At 52.7% G+C, this 22,990-nt stretch overlaps 1 protein-coding gene across 1 annotated transcript; it reads left to right on the top strand.

The window, feature by feature from the left end:
• Positions 1–7,978: 7,978 nt before the first annotated feature.
• On the top strand, positions 7,979–20,981 carry MOB3C (MOB kinase activator 3C; the record flags this gene model as incomplete). The annotated part of the gene is made up of 3 exons (XM_082003313.1): positions 7,979–8,766; positions 17,786–17,988; positions 20,952–20,981. The coding sequence occupies exons 1-3, from the start codon at positions 8,349–8,351 to the stop codon at positions 20,979–20,981; spliced, it is 651 nt and encodes a 216-aa protein (XP_081859439.1). The 5' UTR covers positions 7,979–8,348.
• Between the last annotated feature and the right edge of the window lie 2,009 nt (positions 20,982–22,990).

Genomic DNA, 22,990 nt, shown 5'->3' with positions numbered 1-22,990 from the left:
TGGGTGCCCGCCCATGAGCGTGGGTGCCCGCCATGGGGGCCGGCAGGCCGGCTTCCCAGCGGGTTTTCCAGGGACAGCTGGAGCTGCCGGCAGGGTCAGGATGTGACATCACTGGCCGGAGAAAAACCCTCGGCCCCGGGTTTCAGTAACGAAACCCCGGCGAGCGCCGGAGCGTGGCAGCTCTCCCTGCTGCCGCGATCGCCAGATCGCCGACAGTCCCGACAGGGAGCCTGGCTTGGACTTTTTTTCTTCTTAATTTTTTTTTTTTTTCATCTCCCCCCCCCCCCCCCCGCCCCAGTAAGAGTGGAAAGTGCAGCTGAGGGATCTGGGACTGGAAGCTGGGTGTGCTGGGGGATGAGGTGAGTGCTGGGGGTGGAAAAAGTCGGTGCTGCACCCCTCTGCCTCCTCGGGGATGCTCCTGGGGTGCTTCTAAGCATGGGTTGGGCGCAAGACCCTGGTCTGAGCCTGGGAAGGAGCGATCCGTCACCCAGCTGGGGCATGGACGCCTGCAGAAGGCTCTTCCCCTTCCTCCGTCGTGTCTCGGCTCAGCTGCCAGTGTGTAAATACCGAGGGAGGCTGTTGCGGGGATGCGGGAGGGCCCGGGAGCCGCCGGCAGGGCAGGGAATTAGTGCAGATGGCCGGCGGTGCGCAGGGGAAGGGGGCACGGGCAGGGGAACGGGGGACGGGCAGCCCTGCCGGCAGCACGCGGTGTGGGCAGACACCCGTTTCCCGGATGGGACAGTCCCGGCAGCGGCTTTGCTGGTGTCAGAGGGAGGGCGGAAAGTTGTGGGTGGGGGGAACTGGGTGAGAGCGGGCGGTGGAGATGGGTTTTCAGCAGCTGGCTTGTCTCCTCTCGTCTTCTTCCCTGAGCTCGCAGGCGCGAAGCTCCCGGCGTTTGGGATTACGGCTCTGACGGCAGAGTAATCACCCTCGGGACTGACCCAGAGCAGTCGGGCACCGTGGAGGCCGTCGGACACCTCTTTGTGGGGCTCCCAGCAAGTCACTGGCAGCAGCAGCAGCAAGATCCCAGCCCCCAGGAATGAGGTACCCCTAAAGAGCCCTCAGCCCCACAAGGGCATCACCCCCAAAATGAACTGGATATGCTGCCTCCAGCCTGGAGAGACGGGGCTTTGCTTTTCTGCTTGGAGGCATCTTGGGGACTCTGGGAAAAGCCTTCTCAGTGCCTCTGGGCCAGGCTGTGGTCCCCAGGAGCTGCTGCTTTGCCTGCTGGCATGGCAGGGAGGCAGGGCAAGGAGCGGGGCAGAGCTGGGGGCGGCGGGGCCGGCCGAGGGGCAAGCCAAGGTGCATGCGGTGCCATTCCTGGAAGCCATGCTGGGTCCGTTTCGCACGAGCCGGGGATTTCTGAGCACCAGGTGAGCCAGGGGAGGCACCAGGGTGGGAAGCCGGGGCGCGGGGGGCTGACTCCTGCTGCTGCTCTGGAGGTGGCTGCTCCAGAGACAGGTGCTTGGGGGCTGCCTCGGAGGATGCTCACACCGCTCACGGGTCTCTGCGGCACTGGGGGGGGTCGCACAAGGAGGGTTCAGCGGCAGGGAGATCCTGCTGTGAGCTCAGGGTTTCTCTGTGGCTCCCCCAGCCCGCGTGCTGGGCCTTGATCCCCCTCTGGCATCTTGTCTTGGCTTGTTTCCTGGAATTTTCCATCGTTTGGGTTATATTTGGGATCGGCAGCCAATAACCCCGTTTCTCACGGACAGCCCAGCTGGGGCTTGGCTCCAGCAGGAAGCACAGAGGGAGTGGGGCCAGCACCCCGAGACTGTGCTCCCCAGCGTCATCCTTCTGCAACCGCCTTCCTTGGACAATTAAAACCAGAGGTGCTATTGCAAAGGCTGGAGAAGAGGGGATACATTCCCCTCTCTAGCAGCCCCATCTGCCCCATGGGCTAGATGGGGTCTGAGGTGGCTGCCATGCAAGGGATGCTCAGGAGAGGCAGCTTTGGCCTTTGGGGTGTTTCTGATACACTTTCAAGTCCACCAAGAAGCCGCCCCAGCTGAAACTATGCTCTAGGACAGGTTGAAGATCAAACTTTGCAACAAAACTCCTCCAGGGCTTGAAGGGAAGCTCAGAGACAGGTCCGCTGAGTCAGCAGCCAGACGGTAACGCTTCCGAGAGCAGCGAAAAGCCAGCCCAGCCACGGGGCCAGCTGGTTTCTGGTCAGACTGTCCATCTGGAGGCTGGCTGGCTGCGTCGGGGCTCTGGCAGACGTGGCTGAGCTGGTGCCTGCTCTGCGCTGGGGCAGGATGGGCCTTTCACGCTGCCTGTGGTGGGGAGAAGGGAATCCCCTAAAGCAGGGAAGCAGAAGTAAATACCTGGGCGGCCGAAGGCAACGTGCCCCGGGGAAGCCCGAGGGGGATGTGCAGAGCGGGTAGTATTTAACCTACACTTTGTTCTATGGTGCTCGGAGCTGCACGGATCAACGCTCTCCCTCCGCAGCCTCTTCCCAAAGCGCTGGGAGCCGGAGTCTCCCTGCGGATTGCCCGCGGTGTTGGACCCCTCCTTGCGCTCCCCGGTGCTGCGCTGGACGTGGCTGCCTGCGGTTTCCAGTCAGATGCTTGTGCGAGTGCGTAACCGTCTCGGGCCAGATCCAGAGAGGACGCGCTCGGCACCGGAGCCACAGGCGCTGCCGGTGTTCCTCTCTCCTTACCCTGCGCTATCACTGACGCACTTGCAAAGCAGTCTTCCCCACTGAAGCCTTTGCTCTTGCAGCCCTTCGTGTAAAGGCAGGCCGGGGGCGGAGAGGAGTTTTGAAATTGGGGAAACTGAGGCAGGGATGGCAGGACCGTCCCCGGTGCCCATCACCCTGGAGACTGGCGGCGTGTCTGACCGATCCTTCCTGCTGGGTTTCTGACTAAAGCTTATTTGGAGTTAAAACCTGAGGTTTTTGTTGATGACCTTGCTTTGCGCCTGCAGGACTGGGGGGAGGAAGCCTCCCTCCTGCTGCTCTGCCTGCTTTCCCCTTTTGTACTGCCAGTTTCTAAACAGACCTTCCAGAGTTGTTTTTAATTTACAACAAAGCCTTTGCCTGGCTGTGTTCTTCTGTGGTTTTCAAATGATAAAAAAAGAAACAAAACAAAACCAACTTAAGTAAAAATCCAAAACACCTCTCAAACCTGAAATTAGCAGCTTAGTTTGACCCTGAACTTACATCCCCTCCATCCAGTTCATTTCCTTTCATCTCTGGACCTGCCAGCAATCTAAGGAATCAGTTTTTCACGTGTCTCTGCCTGCTACATCCCTGGCAGCAGCTCTGCCTGGCCCTCGCAGAGCTTAACCCCATGCTCATTTGGTTCCTGCTAAACCCAACCGAGTTTCGCTTCTGCTGCCGCCAGTAAAAACAGAAGCAGGACTGAAGCCATCAGCCTTCGCAGCCATGGACGGGGTTTTGCGGCCGCTCAGCTGGGTTTGAAGCCAGCCCTCTGCAAAGCTGAGGCTATTTTGGGCAGGTGGCTGGGGTGAGCATGCCATGGCGTGGACGTCCCATGGGAAGCGGCGGACTCTTTCCATCCGGCAGTTTTGTTCATTCTTCTCTGACCGTCCTCGGTGGGGACGCGGGGTGACAGCGAGGAAAGTCTCCAGCTCCGTGGCCGCCTGTTTCAATCCCTGTCCACTCCCAGGAGCAGGACGAGGTTTCCTTTGGGGGTTTGCAGATGCTTCAGAAAGGGATGTGTGAGCCCCCGGCGTGCCGGCACCACCCCGCGATGGGAACTGCGGTGCGGTGAAGTGGGGTTGCAGCCCTTGCCACGGCTCCTCTCGGGCAAGCTTTGATTTTGCCCATGGGAACTGAGGGCAGGGAGCTGCAGGCTGCTGCCATGGCGCCGGTCCAGGCCCCACCGGCACGGGCCGGCGGTGGGATGTGTACGGTCATGTCGTAGGAAGCTGCTGTCTAAGCTTGTTGAATGGCAGCTTGCCCTTCAGATTGCCCAATATGGGCACTGCGAGTGGCAGTCTGGACTTGAACAGGTCTACTGTCCCACCCCACGCCCCAGTGGACCACAGCCTGATTTCCAGGAATACGACAGCCCTGAACATTGGGCTCAGCTGAACTCTGCACCACAGCTAAACCTTGGAAGATCTTCCATTTTCCATCTCTTTATGTGGAGCTGTCCCAAATCCTCATCTGGTCATGAAAGAGCACCGGCCAAGTTGGATGCATAAAGGTGGACACTGGGAAAATCTGGTCTTGCGTTCGCTGCTGATGCCCTTTTCCGCCATTTAGACTTGGGATGAGCCTGGGTCCATTCCCAAAGGACTTTGCCTTTCTTCCCAGAAAGTGCGGGTGGGTGCTGGGTCCCTGCCCAAGGAGAAACTGAGGCATCGGTGACTTTGCAGAGACTGTTTGCTCCGAGCTGGTATGTCCCACCTCGGCGCCCCAGCTGCAAGCACCACAGCCGGTATTTAAAGCCCTGGTCCCGGCCCCCGTGCAGCTCCCTCCCTGCGCTGCTCACGGCCTTCCCTGCACATCGATCTCGCTGGGCAGTGAAAGCCTTGGAGCGAGGTGGAGAACAAATCTGGTTTTTGGCCTGGTGCCTCTCCTTGCTTTTTTGGGTTGTAAATCCCAGGATGTGTTTTTGGCTTTGTGTTAAATTTAACTTCTGGAGAACGTTTTTCTGCAGTAAAGATTCACAAGGCCTTTTAATGACTTGGTAACTCGGTAGCGATGCTGGCGAGGATCCCGAAAGCAAAACCACTTGCATTACTCGGCATGCGCTGCTGCCCAGGAAGCAGAAAGGCTGCGGTGCCGTGCTGGCATCCCGTGGGTTTGGGGGACAGACCTGCTCCAAGCACTTGGGCAGCAACAGGTTTTGCTCTTCCCTTCCTGGGAATATCTAATAGATGCAAGGTAGGAAAACATCTGGCAGATGTTTAGCAGGTTTATTGCTCTTTTCCTTTTTTTTTTTAATTGGTGTTTATTAGGGTGGTACTAAAGCATGAAGCATATTCCCACCTGCCTGATGAGTGAGAGCAGCTTGCAGGGTAACACAGAGATCCAGTTGTGGATGGTGCAGAGATGCAGTGGTGGGATGAGTTACGGGGCAGCGGGATGGCTTCAGGAGATGAGATGCAGAGTTTATTTCCCAGTGAGTGGCTCAATATCCGCAGAGGACTTGCAGTGTGAGGCACAGGAACACGGGAACCGCCCCACATTCATGGAGAACAGATTTCACTGCTGATGGCCTGCAAGCGATGTGTTTGAGATATCTGCCATCACCCTGGAACAACCCGGTCTCTGCATGGAAGAGCCTGCAAACAGCAATAGTTCTTGGAGCAGAGCCAATGGAGCTGAGGCCAGCAGAAATGGTGACAGAGAGAAACGTCTGTCAGCACAACTTGCCTCGCTGAAATCCCAGGGAAACCTCCTGGGTTAGGTCCCAGTCCCTGCTTGTATTGACGTTGGCCTGGCGAGATTGGTCCGGTCTAACCCGGGGATAACAGCGTTGTTCATCCTCTGTCTACCCGGCAAAGAGACCGAGGACACAGTCTTGGCATGGGGCGTGTGATGCCTGTCCAGCCCTGCGGGGTGGCACTTGCTGGGCTTTATTTGGGTGCTGGGCGAAGGGGCTGCTCAGCTTTGTTGGAGGTCACGGGCTGGCTGGGGATGAGGGAGCTGCAGGGCGGATCAGTGGGTGCTGCATCTTCCCCAGCCTGGGAAGCTGCCAAGTGTCGATGGGGAAATCCTGACTTCTCGTTAGGTGCATGATTGTTTATTTTTGCTCATTTTAATGGCCTTTATGTTTCAGCCAGAGCCCTCTGCTGCTGCCTGGTGACAGGAGAAAGAGGAAAAATAATCCATGTATGAGGATACGGACAGCAGCAAGGCAGGGACAGTCCCACGTCCTGGCTTGGTGGCAGAGCCAGTTAGTGACAAAGCGCTTTGATGGCGGGGGGGGTGGGGGGTGGGTGGCAAAAGCACTAGAGGTGCTGCTGGCCCCCTCCCTCCCACGCTGGCTGCGGGGCTGGGCACTGCTCAGCCCCATCACACCTGCCTCCATACAGGCAGACCCTGCTGGATGCCTCATCCCAAAGGGAAGCCCCTGCATAGGCACTTCCTACATTACTAGATTAGAAGCCCCATTGCAGTATTTATATATAAATATATATGTATATTAAATATATACATAAATATAAATAATATTATTCTAAAATACATGTGTATATATGTATTTTAGAAACTGTTATGCATTAGCAAACTCCCCACAAGGCTTTTTTAAGAGGTGTTATCAACAGGATGTGCCTTGAATATGTGACAGCCAGTGGGGAAGCCCTGGATAAGGGCTTTTCTTTACAGTCTCGCTGTGCCCAGACTCCCTTGGCCTTTGTTGGGGTCTCTCAGGGCTGCCATACTGGAGACCCTTCCCCTCGGGACAGGTAGGAGTCATGACATGATGCCAGCTCCCTCCATCGGTTGGCACTTTGGAGAGCTTGTGCTCTTTTTTTGAAGTGGGGAGCAAGCTTTTTGACATGGTGGAGCAAGCTGCTTGGGGCAGGGGAGGAAAAAAGCATCCAAGAAATACCTCCCAGTCATTGCCCTTCGGCAATAAATGAGGATAATGGGGTTGGAGCCGCGAAAATCCCACCCGGCCACATGAGCTGTGGAAGTTTTGCAGATACCCGGGTATTACAGTCATCCTGCATTACATTGCGTGATGGCTGTGACCCCCTCCGCAGGGCAAAAAGCGCCTAAAAACATATGGCTTCAGGTCTGGTTGTACCTGGGTACAAGCAGAGCATGGTGGGGTTCGGTACCAGGCTGTGAGCTACGAATGGTGGCAAAGCATCACTCCAGCCTGTGGGAAAGGCCACGGTTAGTGCACTACCAGCACCCACGCCAGGGTTTTCCCCTTGCAGCCACGTGCTGGCTGTGGTGCAGAAATCCCCGCAGGGCAGATCCCACCAGTGTTTGGGGTGATCACCAGGTCCTGCTGCTGCCCAGTGATGCCCCCGTGTGTGGGCTTTGAGGGGAGCACGGGGATTTCCTTGCAAGATGTTTAGCTGGTCTCTGCTGGGCAAAATAGGATCTGCCTGTGGCTCGGGACTGAGTTTAGACAACAGAGTTTATATAGCAAACTTTTGGCTGAAAGCTGTCCTTTTAATAGCGAATGTGCACCCAAGTTTGGCCTGTGCACCATTCCCTCCCGCTTGTGACTTTGCGTAAGTCACTTCCCCTTTCTGTGAATCTTTTTCTTCCTTTTTTTTAACTCTTTCTCCACCTCCTCCTGTCAGGGGGAGGCTGGTGGAGGACTTTCTCTTCCCTAAGCCTCAGCAAAGCATTTAGCACAAGCGGGCCTTGATCTCACATTAACACCACTGGTGATGAGCGCACGTAACTAAATGCACGAGTGGATTTCAGCCTGTCCAGGACAGCCTGGGGTGGTTGGGATTTCCACTGGAGCTTCAGGGAGGGAAAAGATAAAAAAAGGGAAATACTGCAGCCCCCATCTGTGCTGCTAACCTCAGGCAGGAACGGGTGAGCTCAGCGCTTTGCCGAGCCGTGACTTCCAGACCGAGTCACCCAGAGCATTGACTCGCCGCCCCAGCTGCTCCCGTGCGCATTGTGTGCGTGCCCGGAGGGCCGGCCGCATCCTGGCACGTCGCGTAGCTGTGCGGGGCTGCCGTTTCCCTTCTTCAGCCGTGGGTTTTGTTCTTTTGAACAAACACACAGGGCAGAAGAACAAAAATAATCCCTCCTTTTCCCATTGATCTGGGCGCTGGGGCTGTGTGAACCAGCAGCCAGCTGTGGTCGCAGCGAAGTCCCCGGGGCATCGCTCGCCAGCCGCCGCGGCAGGGTCAGGGGTTATTTACACTGAGAAATCCCTGGGAAGGAGACGCTTCCCTTTTGCTGGAAGAGGAAAGGGCCACCAGGTTGGGGCTGTCCGGGCTGGTGAGCTCCACTGACATCGTGGCTCTCGCTTTATTCCAGCAGTTATTGATAAAAGCCCTGGAGGCAAGAGGCTGGCTGGAGCCCGATGAGCTCCCGGTGTGTTCAGGAGGGAGGAAGGGTTCTGTCTGCCATCCAGCTTTGCAGCAGCACTTGCCCTCTCCAGTACCAGGAGCTGCTGTGTGAGCTGGCAGCAGCTGCTCCAGGTTACCTTGGTGAGTATAGAACAGCCAGGAGCTCACCTCAAATCTCTGTCCTGATGCCCTGCCACAGCGGCGGGGCCAGCCAACATCCTGGTGCGAATTCGTCCCTGCAAGTGTGCCCATGTGTGCAGCTGCCTTCATAGGTGACCGAAATTTCTCTTTCTCCTCCCAGAAACCTCCACCTCTGAAGACCCCAGCCTTGGGTTTCGCGTTGCGCCGAGCCTCTGCCCTCGCCCTGGCCGTCCCTGCCCACGATGGCATTGTGTCTCAAGCAAGTCTTCAACAAAGACAAAACGTTTCGTCCCCGAAAGAGGTTTGAGCCGGGCACCCAGCGCTTTGAGCTGTACAAGAAAGCCCAGGCATCCCTCAAGTCTGGGCTGGACCTGAAAGCGGTGGTGCAGCTGCCTCCTGGTGAGAGCATCAACGACTGGATTGCCGTGCACGTGGTGGACTTCTTCAACCGCATTAACCTCATCTACGGCACCATGTCGGAGTACTGCACAGAGAAGAGTTGTCCCATCATGTCGGGCGGGCTCAAGTATGAGTACAGGTGGCAGGACGATAGCAAATACAAGAAGCCAACCAAGCTGTCGGCTCCGCAGTACATGTGTATGCTGATGGACTGGATCGAGATGCTCATTAATAACGAGGACATCTTTCCCACCAGGATAGGTGAGTGTGCTCTGGTTCTTCGCAGAAAGGCTGGGGTTGTAACCAGTGCAGGTTCCCAAGCCATCAGTGCACCTTAGGGTTGGTATTGCTGAACTTTGCGATCCCAAGGATCGCAGCCTTTCCTGTTACAGGTGGCTGTTGCACACCCCCTTGCTGCAAATTGAGCTTGGGATGCCTCATCCAGCTCCTGGGGGATGTGTTGTTCTTTTTGGTGCTTGAACTTCTTCCACGTGTTCTGTGACTGTGAGAAATGAGAGCTGGTGGGTCATCAGCTCCCTTGCCCTTCCTCAAGGAGCTGAGCCGCAGGGCTGGTTAGAGGTGGTCCTCACATCCCTGCAGCATGCTCTTCTCTTGACTAGCCAACTCCATTTCTTTCTGATTTTCAAGGTAGGTTCATGCTCCCCAGGTCTAACCCTTATCCCATGTTCCTGCTCCACTTCTAAGCTCCTTTCTATCTCTGCTAATTCATCTCAGCCCTGACAATACATCACATCTTGCTCTTTAAGCTGAGGCATTGCCCAAACAGAGATGTCTGATGCAGGATCTGGCCTTTCCAGCTGCCAACCCCTAGCATGTATGATGCATCCCTGAAAAAAGTTTGGCCTCAAGAGCTTGCAGCAGCTGCCAAAGGCAACACAGCTTGCAAACCCTCTGCTGCTGACCTGCAGCGCTTGGCAGCTGCCGGGGTTGATACCAGCACTGCTACTTAGCTGCTTTCTTGTAGTTTGGGGAGGTGGCAGTCTGGGTAGAGCCGTGCCGGATCCTCGTGCCGGAGGACAGGCAGATAGGCTGCCTTCGGGGTGCGCAGGGGAGTGAGCCCTTGGGATTCACCGGGGGCATTTGCTGCGCCGTGGAGGCATCCATCCCTCGAGGGCTCCACACAGCCCGGCGGACAGAGGAGGCTGGAAGTGTGGCTGGCTGACAGTGCTGGTGCAGGATGCTCTGTGCCAGCAGCCCCAGCTCTGCTGGGGACAACAAAGTCCTCGTTGATTCTGGCTGCAGCTAGCCACAGGCTCGCTGCTGCCAGGGCCTGAAACAGCAGCCACAGGGTACAGGTGGATCTTCCATTTTCCAAGACGTCTTGTTCCCAAGGAGAAGCTCTGTCTGCTGTTAAAAGCAGGACTGCAGATGTGGATTTACTCCATTTTCCCTCCGGCCAGAAAGGAGAGTGTCCTGGTCCAATTTCATGCTTTTCAGGTAGAATTTGGGATGTGATGCTGCCTGAAAGCTGCTCTGGGGAGTCAGGTCTATAGGGAGTCTTAACACTGCAGAAAGCAGGCAGCACAGAGGGACGGCAGCATCGCGGCACCCTCCACTCTCCCACTCATCCCCCAGAGGCACAAGAGCCAAGTACAGTCATGGCCCTGCTGGTTTTCACCCCCTCTCTGGCACTTCTCCTTCCGAGGTGTAACACATCCCCATGTGAGGAGAGACACTGGTGCCTCTGGTTTCCACTTCTTTCGTTTTGGCGTGGGGATAGTTCTGCGGAAGGTCATGGGGCAAACCCATTTTTTTTTTTCTCTTCTAAAGCCATTCCCAGGGTCCCTCTTCCAAGCTCCTTTTTGGAGGGTGGGACCCTCATGTCCCTGAGTGGCTTCAGTCCCCTTGCTGGCATGTCTCAGTGCTAGCCTCACACACACAAAAGGGAAGTTAGCCTGAGATCGCACTTTAAAACACATGAAAGGCTGTTGTTATCAGTGGGGGGAGGAGGGAGCCGGTGGCAGTTTGTTGTCAGTACGTCCCCAATTAACTGCCTTTCACTGGCCTGCCTTGTGCCCGGCGACGCTCGATTGCTCGGCAGCTCTGGCATTTCAGAAGATGGAGGTGTTTGGCTGAAGGGAAATGTCACATCCGCCCGTTCCTGACGGGCTGCTCCTCGTCACCGCGCCGGATGATGGGGGAGGCTGGGGGACACACCGCGGGGAGGGATGCGGGGCTTGGGGAGAGCGGCCAGGGCGAGCAAACCGAGATGCTCAGCCACTCTCCTAAAGAGCCAGCACTTTGGGAAAAGACCTGGGACAAGGGGAGGTAAGGCACTGAGAGGACACAGGGGAGATGTGAGCTGTCTTAAGGAGGGGGAAGAAGTCTGACAAGGTGACAGAGGGGAAAAAGAAATTTTATGCCTTGAGGTTGAGGTGAGGCTCTTCAATATTAGTAGTAGAGGATGGGATTTAGCACGAAGGTTTGTTCCACTCCTGCTCACACTGGAGAGGTACACTGGCACCGGTGACCACCATCTCGGCGGGTGTTTCATGAGCTGCATGCATCTCAGCTTTCTTTCCCAGCCCCTCTTTGCCATGTGCAGTAGAACTGTCCCAGCACAAAGATTCCCCCGGCTAAGGCCAGCCGACCAGAGACAAAACAGACTCTTTTTTTTTTTTTCTCTTCCCCCCTCCGCCCCGAAACAGCAAGTGTTCCCCAAACTTGCTAACAGTGCCTGAGGCTAAACTCAGCATCCCTCTCCATCCGAAAGCTACACAGCCTGAAGCAGTGCATGATTCAGAGGGACTCACTCACTCACGGCTGTCCTAACAGTTAAGGGGGAGGTATTTCATGGGTCAGAGTGGGGAAATCCTTCACCCTGGGGTGAGAGGCTCAGCGGGAAATGAGTAGAGATGGTTCACTGGCTTATGGGCTCACAGTGTCCTTTGGCATCACAGGCGAGACCCTGGCTGCAGTAAATGGGCACAAGTCCAGTGACCAGAGCAGAGCTGGGCTGATTTGCACCACTAAAGCATCTGGTCCTTCAGTATGTCAGAGCTGTAGAGGTGGGAGAGGAGCAGAGTGACCCAGGTGACAAACACCTTTGGTTTAGCCAAACTGTGTGATGCAGAGCTTGTGCTGGCTCTGCAGCGAGGCCGGAGGGACAGCCGACATCCGAAACGGCAGCAAGGGAGCCCGAGGCCAGCAGACAGCTTGTGACCTGGCAGAGTTAACCAGCAGCGCAGAAGCCCTCGGATGGCACGCTTGCACCAGCAGAAAATCCCCATGGTGGTTTAATGGGGCCAGGGGGGCTGCCAAGGCTTCTGCGTAGCACAGCAAGGGTCTGGGGGAGATACTGTGTCTTCCTCATCCCCAGGGAAATCCACCTGCAGGGCTTGGTCCCACTTAAAAAGGCTTCGCTGTATAATCCTTCCTCTGGAGCAGAAACCTGTTTGTCTGCTGGTCAAGATGAGACAAATCCTTGCATGGGGTGAGCTATGCCAACCTGATCGCTCTAAATCTACAGCAGCAGCAGCTTTCTCAGTTGACCCATATCGGTTTGCATGTGCTAATGCTCTGTTTCCACTCTTCCAACCAATGTAGCTGCTCTGAAAAATACATTTAAATGGAGAAAAAGCATTGTTCCCATGCAGGGAGAAGAATAAATGATTCTACAGGTGTATTTTCACCAGCTGGTAAAACTATATCAGTAGGTTTCTTCAGTGAGTGGCCACATGAACAAATTACCACCTGGAAAATATCAGCTCCTCCTGGTAATCGTTCTGGCCCATGGTGCCTGGTTTTAGGGAGCTGCTGCTGGGCAGTAGCGTGCTGGGGAGGAGCGCTGGGCAGAGGGGGTTTGCAGGGCCCGTGGCAGTCAGCTGCGTCTGCACCGGTCAGCCCAGCACCGGGCTGCGGGTTGCACAAGGCCAGGCATCCTACATCAGCACCGTCGCTGCTGCCGAAACCTCTCTGTTACTAAACCAGCATGGACGTGGGGTTTGGACCAGACCCAGTGCCGGAAACACCCTGTGCTCTCTGCCAAATGTGCCTGTGGCTCTAAAGAGCATCCGTCACAGGAGACTTTGGAACAGTTCTTGGAAAGCTTTTCAAAACTTAAGCTCTGCCATTTAAGCGTAGTCCCAAAATAATTATTAAAAAAAATGGAGAAAACTTAGTGTGAAATTACCCGATACTTTCTCTCCATAACAACAGGAGAAAAATGTTCAGAATTCAGCTAATTATTGATGTTCTCTCAGCTGGCTATTTTTTTACATGATTTGGTTTTTTTTTTTTCCTGCCTATTTTCTTTCAAAATTAACAACAAACCAGCTTGCAGCTGCCATCATGCTATTAGTTTTAAATGGGGCTTTAAAGACTTATTTTTAGGAAAAAATGAGTCACTGAACACCACGGTGGCCAAAACGGAATTGAGAAATAATAACAACAACAATAATTCATCATGTAGTTCACTGAATTACTGCTTTTGCAGAGGGGGAAAAAAATACAATTGCCAAGAAGCAAAATAGCTTTCCAGTACTGATTCATCATGAAAAAATTAAATTGGCTGGAGCACAAGGGTTAGGGACGAGAGAGATGGCAGGAAAGATCCAAGAGCCATTCGCGGTCCTTGACTGTAAGCGCAGGTACTTTGTTACCTCTCATTTTCATTTCTTGTTACACATGGTCACACATGGTTTCCTTATGTTTTGAAGCAATCAGCACGGAGTGTGGAAAACAGACTTCTTGGAGCATTACATCACATCTTGGGGTTTTCAAGCAAAACATCCAAGATAAACTGAAGGTGCTAATTCATTTCAGGACTGTGAGTCGCGCCACTCGCCAGTGCCCCGTCTGCATTGCAGTGAGTGAAATTGTACCTGCTGCACTTAGAGCTTTTGCCCTGGCTTGCAGCATGGGTATGGTTCTCCTCTTTCTGTTGCTGTGGATGGCTGCTCTACTCCGCTCCTCCTGGGATCAGGCTCTGTTCCCGCGCTGGGACAGGCGATGCTCCCAGCCACCGGCTGTCTGGTCTCTGCGCAGCGTCTGGGTAGCACACGCCTGTGATCACAGGTGGAGAAAAAGAGCTGACCTTGTGTATATTCGTTTTTCCTGGCCTCTGAGCAAGCCCACATTGTTCCCTGTGCTCCCCTCCTCATCACACCAGAAGAGTCAGAGGAGAGCCACCACCTGCCAAATAGTGGGTTTGCTGCTGCCTCCTCTGAGGTTTGCTGAATGGTGAGCACCAGTGATTTAAATATAAAGGTAATTTCAACACCTTTAAATCAGCCCAGGTGGGTTCTGTGGTGTTCTGCTGTACCTTGGCACAGCTGGGACCAGCATTAGTGGGATGCACGGGGCTGGCATTGCTGGGTGCCTGTATGTGTGTAGGGCTGGGGAGGGTGAAGCAAGCCCAAGCAGCATCACCCTGCGAGGGTGGTTTAGCAAAACTTGGGGCTCCATCCTGACTTTCCCCTGGCCCACCACACTTCTGCTAACAGGTCATCTCAGCTGTGCAGAGTCAGTCCCACCAGCCTCATCTCTTCGTCTCACCAAGCTGCTGCTCCTGCTGCTTTGTGCCAGCTAAACATCTGCAAGGGCAGGATGGGCGCGTGGCCGGTGCCGAGATCCTCGTCCCAGGGCTTTCCCATTGCTGGGATGTGCTGGCTACCATGCGTGCCTGGCTGCAGGAGAAGGCACAGCCTGCTCTCGCTGTGTCCCCTCGCGTGCTGGAGAGGTCGTCACACGCGTTGTCTGCTGGACATCCGCTGCGCCAGCAGCCATGACCCAGGGCAAGCCGTACTTACGCCAGATATTTCTGCTGCTCCCCCTGGGTTGGCCAGATGCAGCCTTTACTGGAGAGCCCTTTCCTTTCAGCTCTGGGTGAGGGGATGGGGAATTTCTCCAGCTCCTTGCCAGTGTGGCCAGTGCCTGCTGGGGCTGCTGCGGGTTCCTTTCCAAGCCACTGGAAATCAGCAGCGAGGCATGGCTGCTGCTGGTGGAGGCAGCCTGCTTGTCAGATATCCGCCCTGCTTCCTTCCTGTGCGGAAGTGCTTTGATCAACTGGCGCAGGCCCCCGTGCTGGGTGCGGGGTCCAGTCGAGCATCCGTCACCTGTATTGAGGGTCCTGGCAGAGGAGGCACAGACGTGGCTCAGCATGGGGAGAGGAAGCAGGACCTGATGGCCCAGGGTTGTGCCTTGTGCTGCTGGGGCTGCTCGTGCCTCCCTGGGCATGTGTGCGAGTGAGAGGGGTGATGTGGGGAGAAAGAGCTGGAGCTGGACCCCAGTGATCCCTGGACCCAAAGGACCATAGTGGGTGGTGGTATCATGACATGGTAGGGTGAGGGGTAACCTGTAGGAGTCCCTTAGTGACAGCCAGCCACCACTACAGCCTGGCCATGGTTGGAGGGGATGGCCGCACACTGACACCTTGTGATGGACACAAAGAGCAGCCCAGCTTCACCTCCTGGGAGCTGCTGCTGGCTTCATATGAAAGCACAGTGGTGGGGTAGCCCAGAAGGGTACCTGTAGGTCCTGGCAGCTTTATGATGTCTTTCCAGTCATCATTAGCTCAGCAGCTCCCATAGCTGCCGATCAACCACGAGATTTGGACTAGATGACTTTTAAAGTTTCCTTCCAAGTCAAACTATTCTATGATTTATGCTAAATCTCTGTTCCCGGATGGAGGAGCTGCTTTTGGAGAACCCACGATGTAGCTGGAGGTGTCTCCCCTCTAAATCTCATCTGCCAGCATGTCCATGAAGACCTGCTGGTAACTGATTTATAGGACAAGACAGTTCCTGGCTAATCTCAGGACAAACGTGGTGGAAAGCCACTTTTCACCATCTGCCAGCTCTGGAGGCAGCTCATCTAACAGCACTATCTGGACCGTAGACACTATCAGCCCTGGGAGTCTTGAGATCCTTTTGATCTGCTCTTCACTGTCTGATCTCATTTCTTTCTCAGCTCAGCACTGGGTTGAGGTTTGCTGCTTTCCTTCACTATCGCTCTTTGCAGTTTGGTGATAAACTCCCAGTGGCTGGTCAGGGCTGATTTCTTTCTCGCTGCCTGGTTTGACTGGAAGAGGCATTAGGCAAGTGGGACAGGTGACAAACTGGAGGCAACAAATGCGTTGCGGTCTGCCTGCTGGCACCTTGCTGAGCTCCTGGCAGTGACTGCTCACCTCTGGTCCCAGGGAGACACGCTGTTCAGAACAGTGTGTATTCCCCAGCTGAGGCCTGGCAATGTGTGCTCATCAGAAATTACTTGCTGTGATTAACTTTTTCTTTGTTAAAGAAAAAACATTTCCTGACTGGTTCTTCAAAGCTGGTCTGCAGGGCCCACCCTAGTGGCATGTTTGAGTCCCCAGTTGGGTGATTACAGCTTTTGTTTGCTCAGCAGATTCTCACTCGGTGCAAAAAGCTCAAATGAAGCCATCGATAAAGCACCGTGTCCCTCCTGACTGCAGGGAAACTTGGAGATCTCTCTGTGATCCCTGCCCTTACCAGACTGGCAGGCAAGGAGAGCTCTGCAGTCAGGGGTGCCGGGCAGAAGCAGATCTCCAGTACCATCTCTAAGCTGCGGGCATGGGGAGAGCCTGATTGTACTTTGCCAGATGTGAACACCTTTCCCAGAAAGTCCTAAGAGGGTCTGTTAGGGCTGGCAGTGAAATGGGTCATGCCGAGGTCCCTGCTGCAGAAGCAGCCCTGGGGCTTCAGCGTGCTCGTGGTTAGGCAGAGCGGTGGCCGTGAATCAGTCTCAAAACCACCCCTCTGGGTTCGTGCGATGCTGAGCTGATACACGTGTCCTCCTCCAAGTGGTGGCTGGGACATCCACCTGTGGCATAAGCACATGTGCTTCTGCCCTGCCCACCGCACCCACGCTGTGCACGAAGCCACGGGAGATGGGGCTGGGCTGAGGGTGACTCTGTTTTAGACCAAAGATCATTTTCCGTTACGGGTGCTGTGATACTGAACCCAGCACCCGCTGGACCCTGGCCGTTGAAATCACAGGCTCCATGCATGATGTTGGAGGGACAGATCCTTTGTGTTTGCCACCCACGGAGGAGAGGGGCATGGCACTGCTGCTGGGAAACAAAACTGCCAGGAGCCTTTGGGAAAAATAGTTTAATTGCCTAGTGAAGCTGATGAGAAAGATTCAAAGATAAAACGTCCACTTTTACTTTTTTTTTGCTAAGAGATTAGCTGATGCTTTCCACAGTGCAAATTGTGTGAGCTGGCCATGGTTGAGCGGAGATTATTTGGAAAGATTTTTAAGAGGTTATGTGCTGCATTAAGAAGAAGCGAAGGGAGGAGGCTGGTACAACCATGGGAAGGGAGGTTTTTATTTTGTTCTTGCAGATTTGCATTGAATTGCTCAGGGGAGAGGAAGAAGCTTCAGGAAAACAAATTCCAGTTGTTTCATTTTCATCCTCCCCAGAAACACGTTCGGAGTTCCAAAGCCATGTTCCCTTTAGAGATTTACACCAAGCTTGCTGACACTGACTCTATCACATCTCTGAGATTTTCACTGTGATAGCAGTGCATTTAGACAAGGATGGAAATGTAGAGTATGAAATTGTGTCCTTGTGTGGGACAAGGCTAGAAGTATAGAACAATGTGTGGTGGGCCCAGTTCTTGCACGGCTTGGGAGGACATCTCAGGAGGGAGCACCATACAGGTGCAATGAAATTACAACCTAAGCATCATTAAGAGGGGCAGTTTTCTTCCTGTTTTAATGAGACATTTGTTGAAAACAAGGATCAGGAAAAATGGTAGAAACCCCACCTGTTTCTGTTGATGCATCAGAAGTGATGTTTGAGGTTGTGTGGAGGAAGAAAAACAGTATGACCTATACTTTTGATTCAGAGGACGAGGGAAGGTACCTTTTCTGCTGGGAGGAGGTTTAGTTTTGGTCATGGACCTGGGTAAACACAATTTGACTTATGCCATGCCTGCACAGGCTTGTGGGGGAAAGGCAGGGAGAGAGGGCAGAAGGAACCTCTGCCAGATTGCTCTGGATAGAGCCAGATGTGGGGAGATGTGGCCTCCTCCACTGGATGAGAAATTTTCTGTCCTAGGGCAACTCCCCAGATCCTCAGACCATGCCTGTGTGAAATTGCTAGTTGGGCAGTGAGGAAGTATGTGGGGAGAGCTAGATGGCACATTGCCTCGGTGTAGCTGTCACTCTTGACATTAGCCAAGGGATTCCTTCCTCATCATCCGCGATTACCTATTAAGCATGACAATGAAATTTAAATGCCAGCTTTTTTTGTGTGAAACGGTCAAATGGCTTCCAACTTGCTTCTGCTTTGCAGGTGTTCCCTTCCCCAAGCAGTTCCAGCAAGTTTGCACTAAGATCCTCACCCGCCTCTTCCGTGTCTTTGTCCATGTCTACATCCACCACTTTGACAGCATCATCAACATGGGTGCTGAGGCTCATGTCAACACCTGCTACAAACACTTTTACTACTTCATCAGGGAGTTCAGCCTCGTTGACCATCGGGAGCTGGAGCCTTTGGTAAGGATGCCTGCCCCAGGGATGGGGCAGTGAAGGGGGTGAGAGTGGTGTGGGCTGAACACAGCACTGGTAGATTTAGGTGGGGGCTGAACTCTGAGCAGTTGCAGTCACTCTCCCTGGACTCTTTCAGCCACCCTACTTCAGAAGCACACCCATGTTTTCTGTCCTGTAACCATCAGCCTTAGCGCTCTAAGAGAGAACTTCCCAGCAACACTGAGGAAATGCTTTACCCTTTGAAAGCCCTCCTTAAACTTTGCCTCTGCTGCCATGTCCATGAATGATTCTTCAGTATCCTCAGGGATACCGTAACCTAGCGTCCCTCTATACTGTCTTGATTGCTTTAATGCAATTTGCAAATCAAAGTGTTTCCAGCCAGTTGTGTCCACATGGCTTTCAGGGGTCGGATTTGAGCCCAAGTCTCCTCTCCACTTGAGTGAGGAATCTCAAAAAACCTTAAAGTCTTGAGTTTTCTTATCAGCGGACTAAGGTCCCTGCTTGAGATCCTGGTGTGAATTACGATGAGACTGCAGGAAGGCAAGCTCTAATAGGACATGCAGCTCCAGGCAACAGCTATAGAGGCCAAGCTGGAGAGGCCTCGCTGGAGCTCCAAGTTTCTCTGCAGCCTCCCTTGGGAAGCAATTAGCCAGGCAGAGAGTGAGAGTCCTTGAAAACAGCAGGACTGGTGGGAAGCAGAGGCCAGACAGCCTGGGCACATAAACTAGAAAATGCACATAGTTAGTTTTGTAAGAAAGAGAAGCAAGTGTGTCACAGGCAAAGTTGAGTGTGGACTGACCTAGGGAGGACATGCTGCAATGGGGAGAAGAATTAATAGGGAACCCAGTAGTTAGCCAACTGTGATAAGGGCTGGGTTGCAGAAAAGGCCGTATCCAGCAGCAAAGAGCCAGGGAAGACCAAGAGGATCTAATCCCAGAGAGAGAAGGAGTTGAGAAAAGTTCCAGCATCAGCTGCCTGTTTAGGAGTATCTGGGGGTGGGGGGGATGCCCCTGCCCCTGGGTGCTAAGCGTTTTACTCCTCTGCTTTCATTTGTCTCAGTCAATTTGCTGCCTGTCTGCTCTGATTGTGATTTGGGGGGATGGAGAGATGATGATCTAATCAGGGGTGACTTGAATGACAACAGCATCTACATTAATTATTTCATAGAGTTTGATTGTGACCTATATCATCACAGTGGCCCTCAGCTCCAGAAAGTGGCAGCTCAGCGTCACTCTGTCCTCTGTTAGTGTTCCTCACCACCACTCCACATGACAAACTTCTTTATCATTGATATACAGCCCATAATGGTGTCATCCCTTTGACTGATGCTTGCACCTAATAATTAGCACCTAATTGCCAAAGCAGAGGCTGACATTCTTAAATCGGCTTTCAATGCCAGTGACTCACATGAAACATGAGATGATTTATGGGTCTGGATAAATCTAAGATGAACAGATTTTCCTGTGTGATGCAACCAGGGTTAAACTACAAGGAAATGAGACACATTTACCTCTGGTCTATGTGTCTCATTTCTTGGTGTGCCCATTGTCTAGCATCCAAGCCGCAGGCAGACCCAACCACCTGGGAGACGTCCTTCCCTCAGGCAATGACTTGCTGTAGGTGTGTATGACAGTATCCTGCAACCAGAGGTTGGCTGTGTCCAAGATGCAATGGTGAGTTGAGGAAAGAGGGACAAGTTGCTGCAGCTTATGAACAACTTTCAAAGACTGAAAGTAGTCCTTCTGGCCACGCTGTTACCCCAGGGCAGCTGCAGCTTGACATCGGTCCCAAAGTCTGCATGGGTTAGGATTGATCCAGTAGCTTCCACCAGTATTTCTCTTTGCTGCAGGCAGGGAAGGGAAGTTTCTTCATGCATATCCCAGGGGCTTTCCAGTGAACCCCAGGGAGTCTGGTGTGGCTCCGGTTCATTGTGCTGTGGAGCGTGTGGGGAGCCTGGCGTTCATGCTGTTCTGGCTTGTTTCAAAAGCAGTTGTGAAGATGCACAAATAGTAACACCCAACCTCTGCAGCACCTTACACTTGACCTCGGTCCACTTTCCTGTGGCTAATTACTCTCCCCAGCCCAGGGCAGAGCACCAGTAACTTGCTTTGCTCATTCCCCTTCTCACTGGCCTGCACCATAGCTGTTGGTCTGCTCCTAAGTGTTTTTAAGTCCTGAAGGATTTAACCATCAGCTGGTTTGAGACTTAAGCAAGAACAGACAGTGTGTTGTATCTGCCTTCATTTTAGGCAAAGACTGCAGGGTTTAGTTTTTGCAAGTTCTCAAAGTTTGAGGAAAGGTGATAATCTCTCAGTAGGCATGAGATGAACTGTCCTTGAAAGGTTCAGTCTCTTTTGACTGCCTCACGAGCCCAGACAACTGTCCTAACCTTGCATTTAGATGGCCAGATAGCCATCCTGGCTAAAGAAAACAGTCTGTTAGCCTAAACAGAGCTCACTCTTGCAGGAAGTTTCCTGTGGCCCTGTTATTAGCACTCATTTGCATTGCAGTGTGACCTTGGGATCCCTTGCCAAAACCACAGCTCCTTTGGGCGAGCTGTTACTGCCTCCCAGAGCAAAAGCCAGGAGCAGCTCCGTGTCCAGTCTCCCTGGGCAGCTGCAAACGGAGGCTCTGAGAGCAGCACTACCTCGTCTGGCTGCGTCTTTGAGTCAGGAGTAGGACCTGCATCTTTCAACATCTCAGCCGATGCTCTTTCCTTGAACTTGCTCTCAAAGCTAGGGCACAGCCAAAATAACCTTGTGCCATAGGGACCGAGAAGCATGCCAGGAAGGACCTGCTGAGGCACAGCAGTTCCCAGGAGGGCTGGCATGGGAAAGAGAGAACACTCCCTGAGACTCCCATGGTTGCTTCCTTGGATTGTTTTTGTACACCTACCAAACTGCCTGACTCCACTAAGACCTGTCTTTTGCACTTACTGTTTCTTTCTTTTCTCTCCCCCTTCAATGCAGAAAGAAATGACAGAACGAATTTGCCACTGAAGCATTTTAGTAGGTAAACTCAGCTGGCTCATCTGGAGTCCGATGGGACAAGACTCCCTGTGGTGGGAGACCCCTCTCTTCCCAAGGAAGAGAGGCCCATTCTGGGCATTTCAACTCACTGAACTATGAACACTGCAGAAGAGCGTCTTCAGGCCGGGGCCAAATCCTAAGCTTGCCAAGCATCTCTGGACGGATTCTTTTTTTAATAGATCCCAGTCTCTGTTCTATGGCTTCTGTCGTAGAAAGCCACTGACTGGAGAACGAGACAAGTTTGGTTGACTTTTGCACACTCTGGTTTCTAAGATTCAATCCCGTATCTGATAATATCCCTTCAGCTACCATTCCTCCTGTTTTGTCCTCAGCTATGCTGATCTCCAAATGTTTTATTAGTGATTCCTGCCCTGTGAGCAGGCGTGACCTTGGCCACTGCGTAATGCCGTGGCTTTGTGATAACATCTGAGATCAGCTCTGCAAAGCTGGTGACATTTGATCCCAGCTGCCTTCATGTGGTTAATTGTGGATGTACCATTTTTAACCAGGAGCTATGAATGTCTCTCCTTCTGCCCTAATTCATGCTTTACCAAAGGGACCATTTTTCCCTGCAAGGGATTTTTCACGCTTGGCAGAGGGAACTTGATGTTGTTCTGAGATGCATCCAACACTGCTTGGACTAACGGCAAGGTGATTCCATGACAGAGGAGGTGAACTAGGCCACTGTTCAATGTGATCAGCACAGTCTACCCGAGAAAGACTCAGAAAGTGGTGGAAAGAAACTGTTGCCAGAAAACAACATTTTCAACATGTCAGCATTCCCTGACATGTTGTCTTGGCTCAAGATCAGCAGATGCTGGCTGTAGAAATTGTTGGTTTTCTATTATCCAACCCTACAGCATAGTAAATCAGGTAGAAGAGGACTTTAAGAGACACCTAATCTTCCCTGTTCTTCCAAAAAGGTAAGACCAGTCCTTCTTAAATCTTTCTGACCTTTTGAAAACATACTATTGCTACCTGGTCATTATTCCCCTGAAAGGTATCAGATCTCAAAATTTCTTCCCCTTCTGCTTGATAACTAGTGTTGTGTTCCCTATGCCATTTTTCTTTTGACAAGAGTTGAAGTCTTTTTTTTTTTTTTACTGTTTTTGGGGAGTTAAAATCAAACTGTCTGAGCCACAGCATTATTATGTTCATGTTTCCTGCCCTTTCGCTGGGAAAGTTTTGTATACCAAACACAGCTGATATTTATAATCTGGAGTCTGCCCATTTTTGGGGTAGGGAGGGGATGTGGCTAGAAAATGTAAATATTTAGGCCAACATTAAAGTGCACAAGAGAATTTTTAGGGCTCAAACCACTTATTTTGTTGTGAAAATATATTTTTTTAATCTTGTGTACCAGATGTATATTTTTACATGGAAATAAAACAGAGCAAATTGGACACAAACCCACCTGATACATCATTCCAGTATTTTTTGTGTAAAATAATCAGTAAAAGTCCAAACATTTTTGTTCTGCTAGTAATTAAAGAAACATTAATAAGCCTGGTGTACTTCATTCTTCCCTGATTCATCTGTAGTAAGACAGGCATAATGAAAAAGAACCCAGGAAAACTTGAAGAGTGGATTTCCCCTGGGAGTTGCAGCACTGATGGATCTCAATACCATGTTGATACCTCAGCTTGCAGCTCAGAAAGCAGCTTGACACAGGCTAATGTTGCTGGTCTGCATCCTCCCCTCGCAAACTTTTCACCAGCAGCACACCTGAAGGTATTTTTCCAGCAATACATGGTGGTGAGTTTTACTCACTACTTTTTGCAAAGGTGTGTGATTCCTGGGTCCTGGGATCCATGTTCCAGCCTCTTCATATAAATCAGAACCACAGGCACAAATTGCTGTGTGGTGCAGAGGCAAGAGATGACAACAGCACTATCGGGAACCTTCTGCCTTCTGGAGGAGTGAGACCCAGTTGGACTCAATGGACAGGACCCTCTGGGAGCTGGTAAGGTTGGGACTTA

This window comes from Phaethon aethereus (genome assembly GCF_964289735.1).
Source record: "Phaethon aethereus genome assembly, chromosome: 8".
NCBI classification, from domain to species: Eukaryota; Metazoa; Chordata; class Aves; order Phaethontiformes; family Phaethontidae; genus Phaethon; species Phaethon aethereus.
This window is presented reverse-complemented; position numbering and strand designations above follow the sequence as displayed.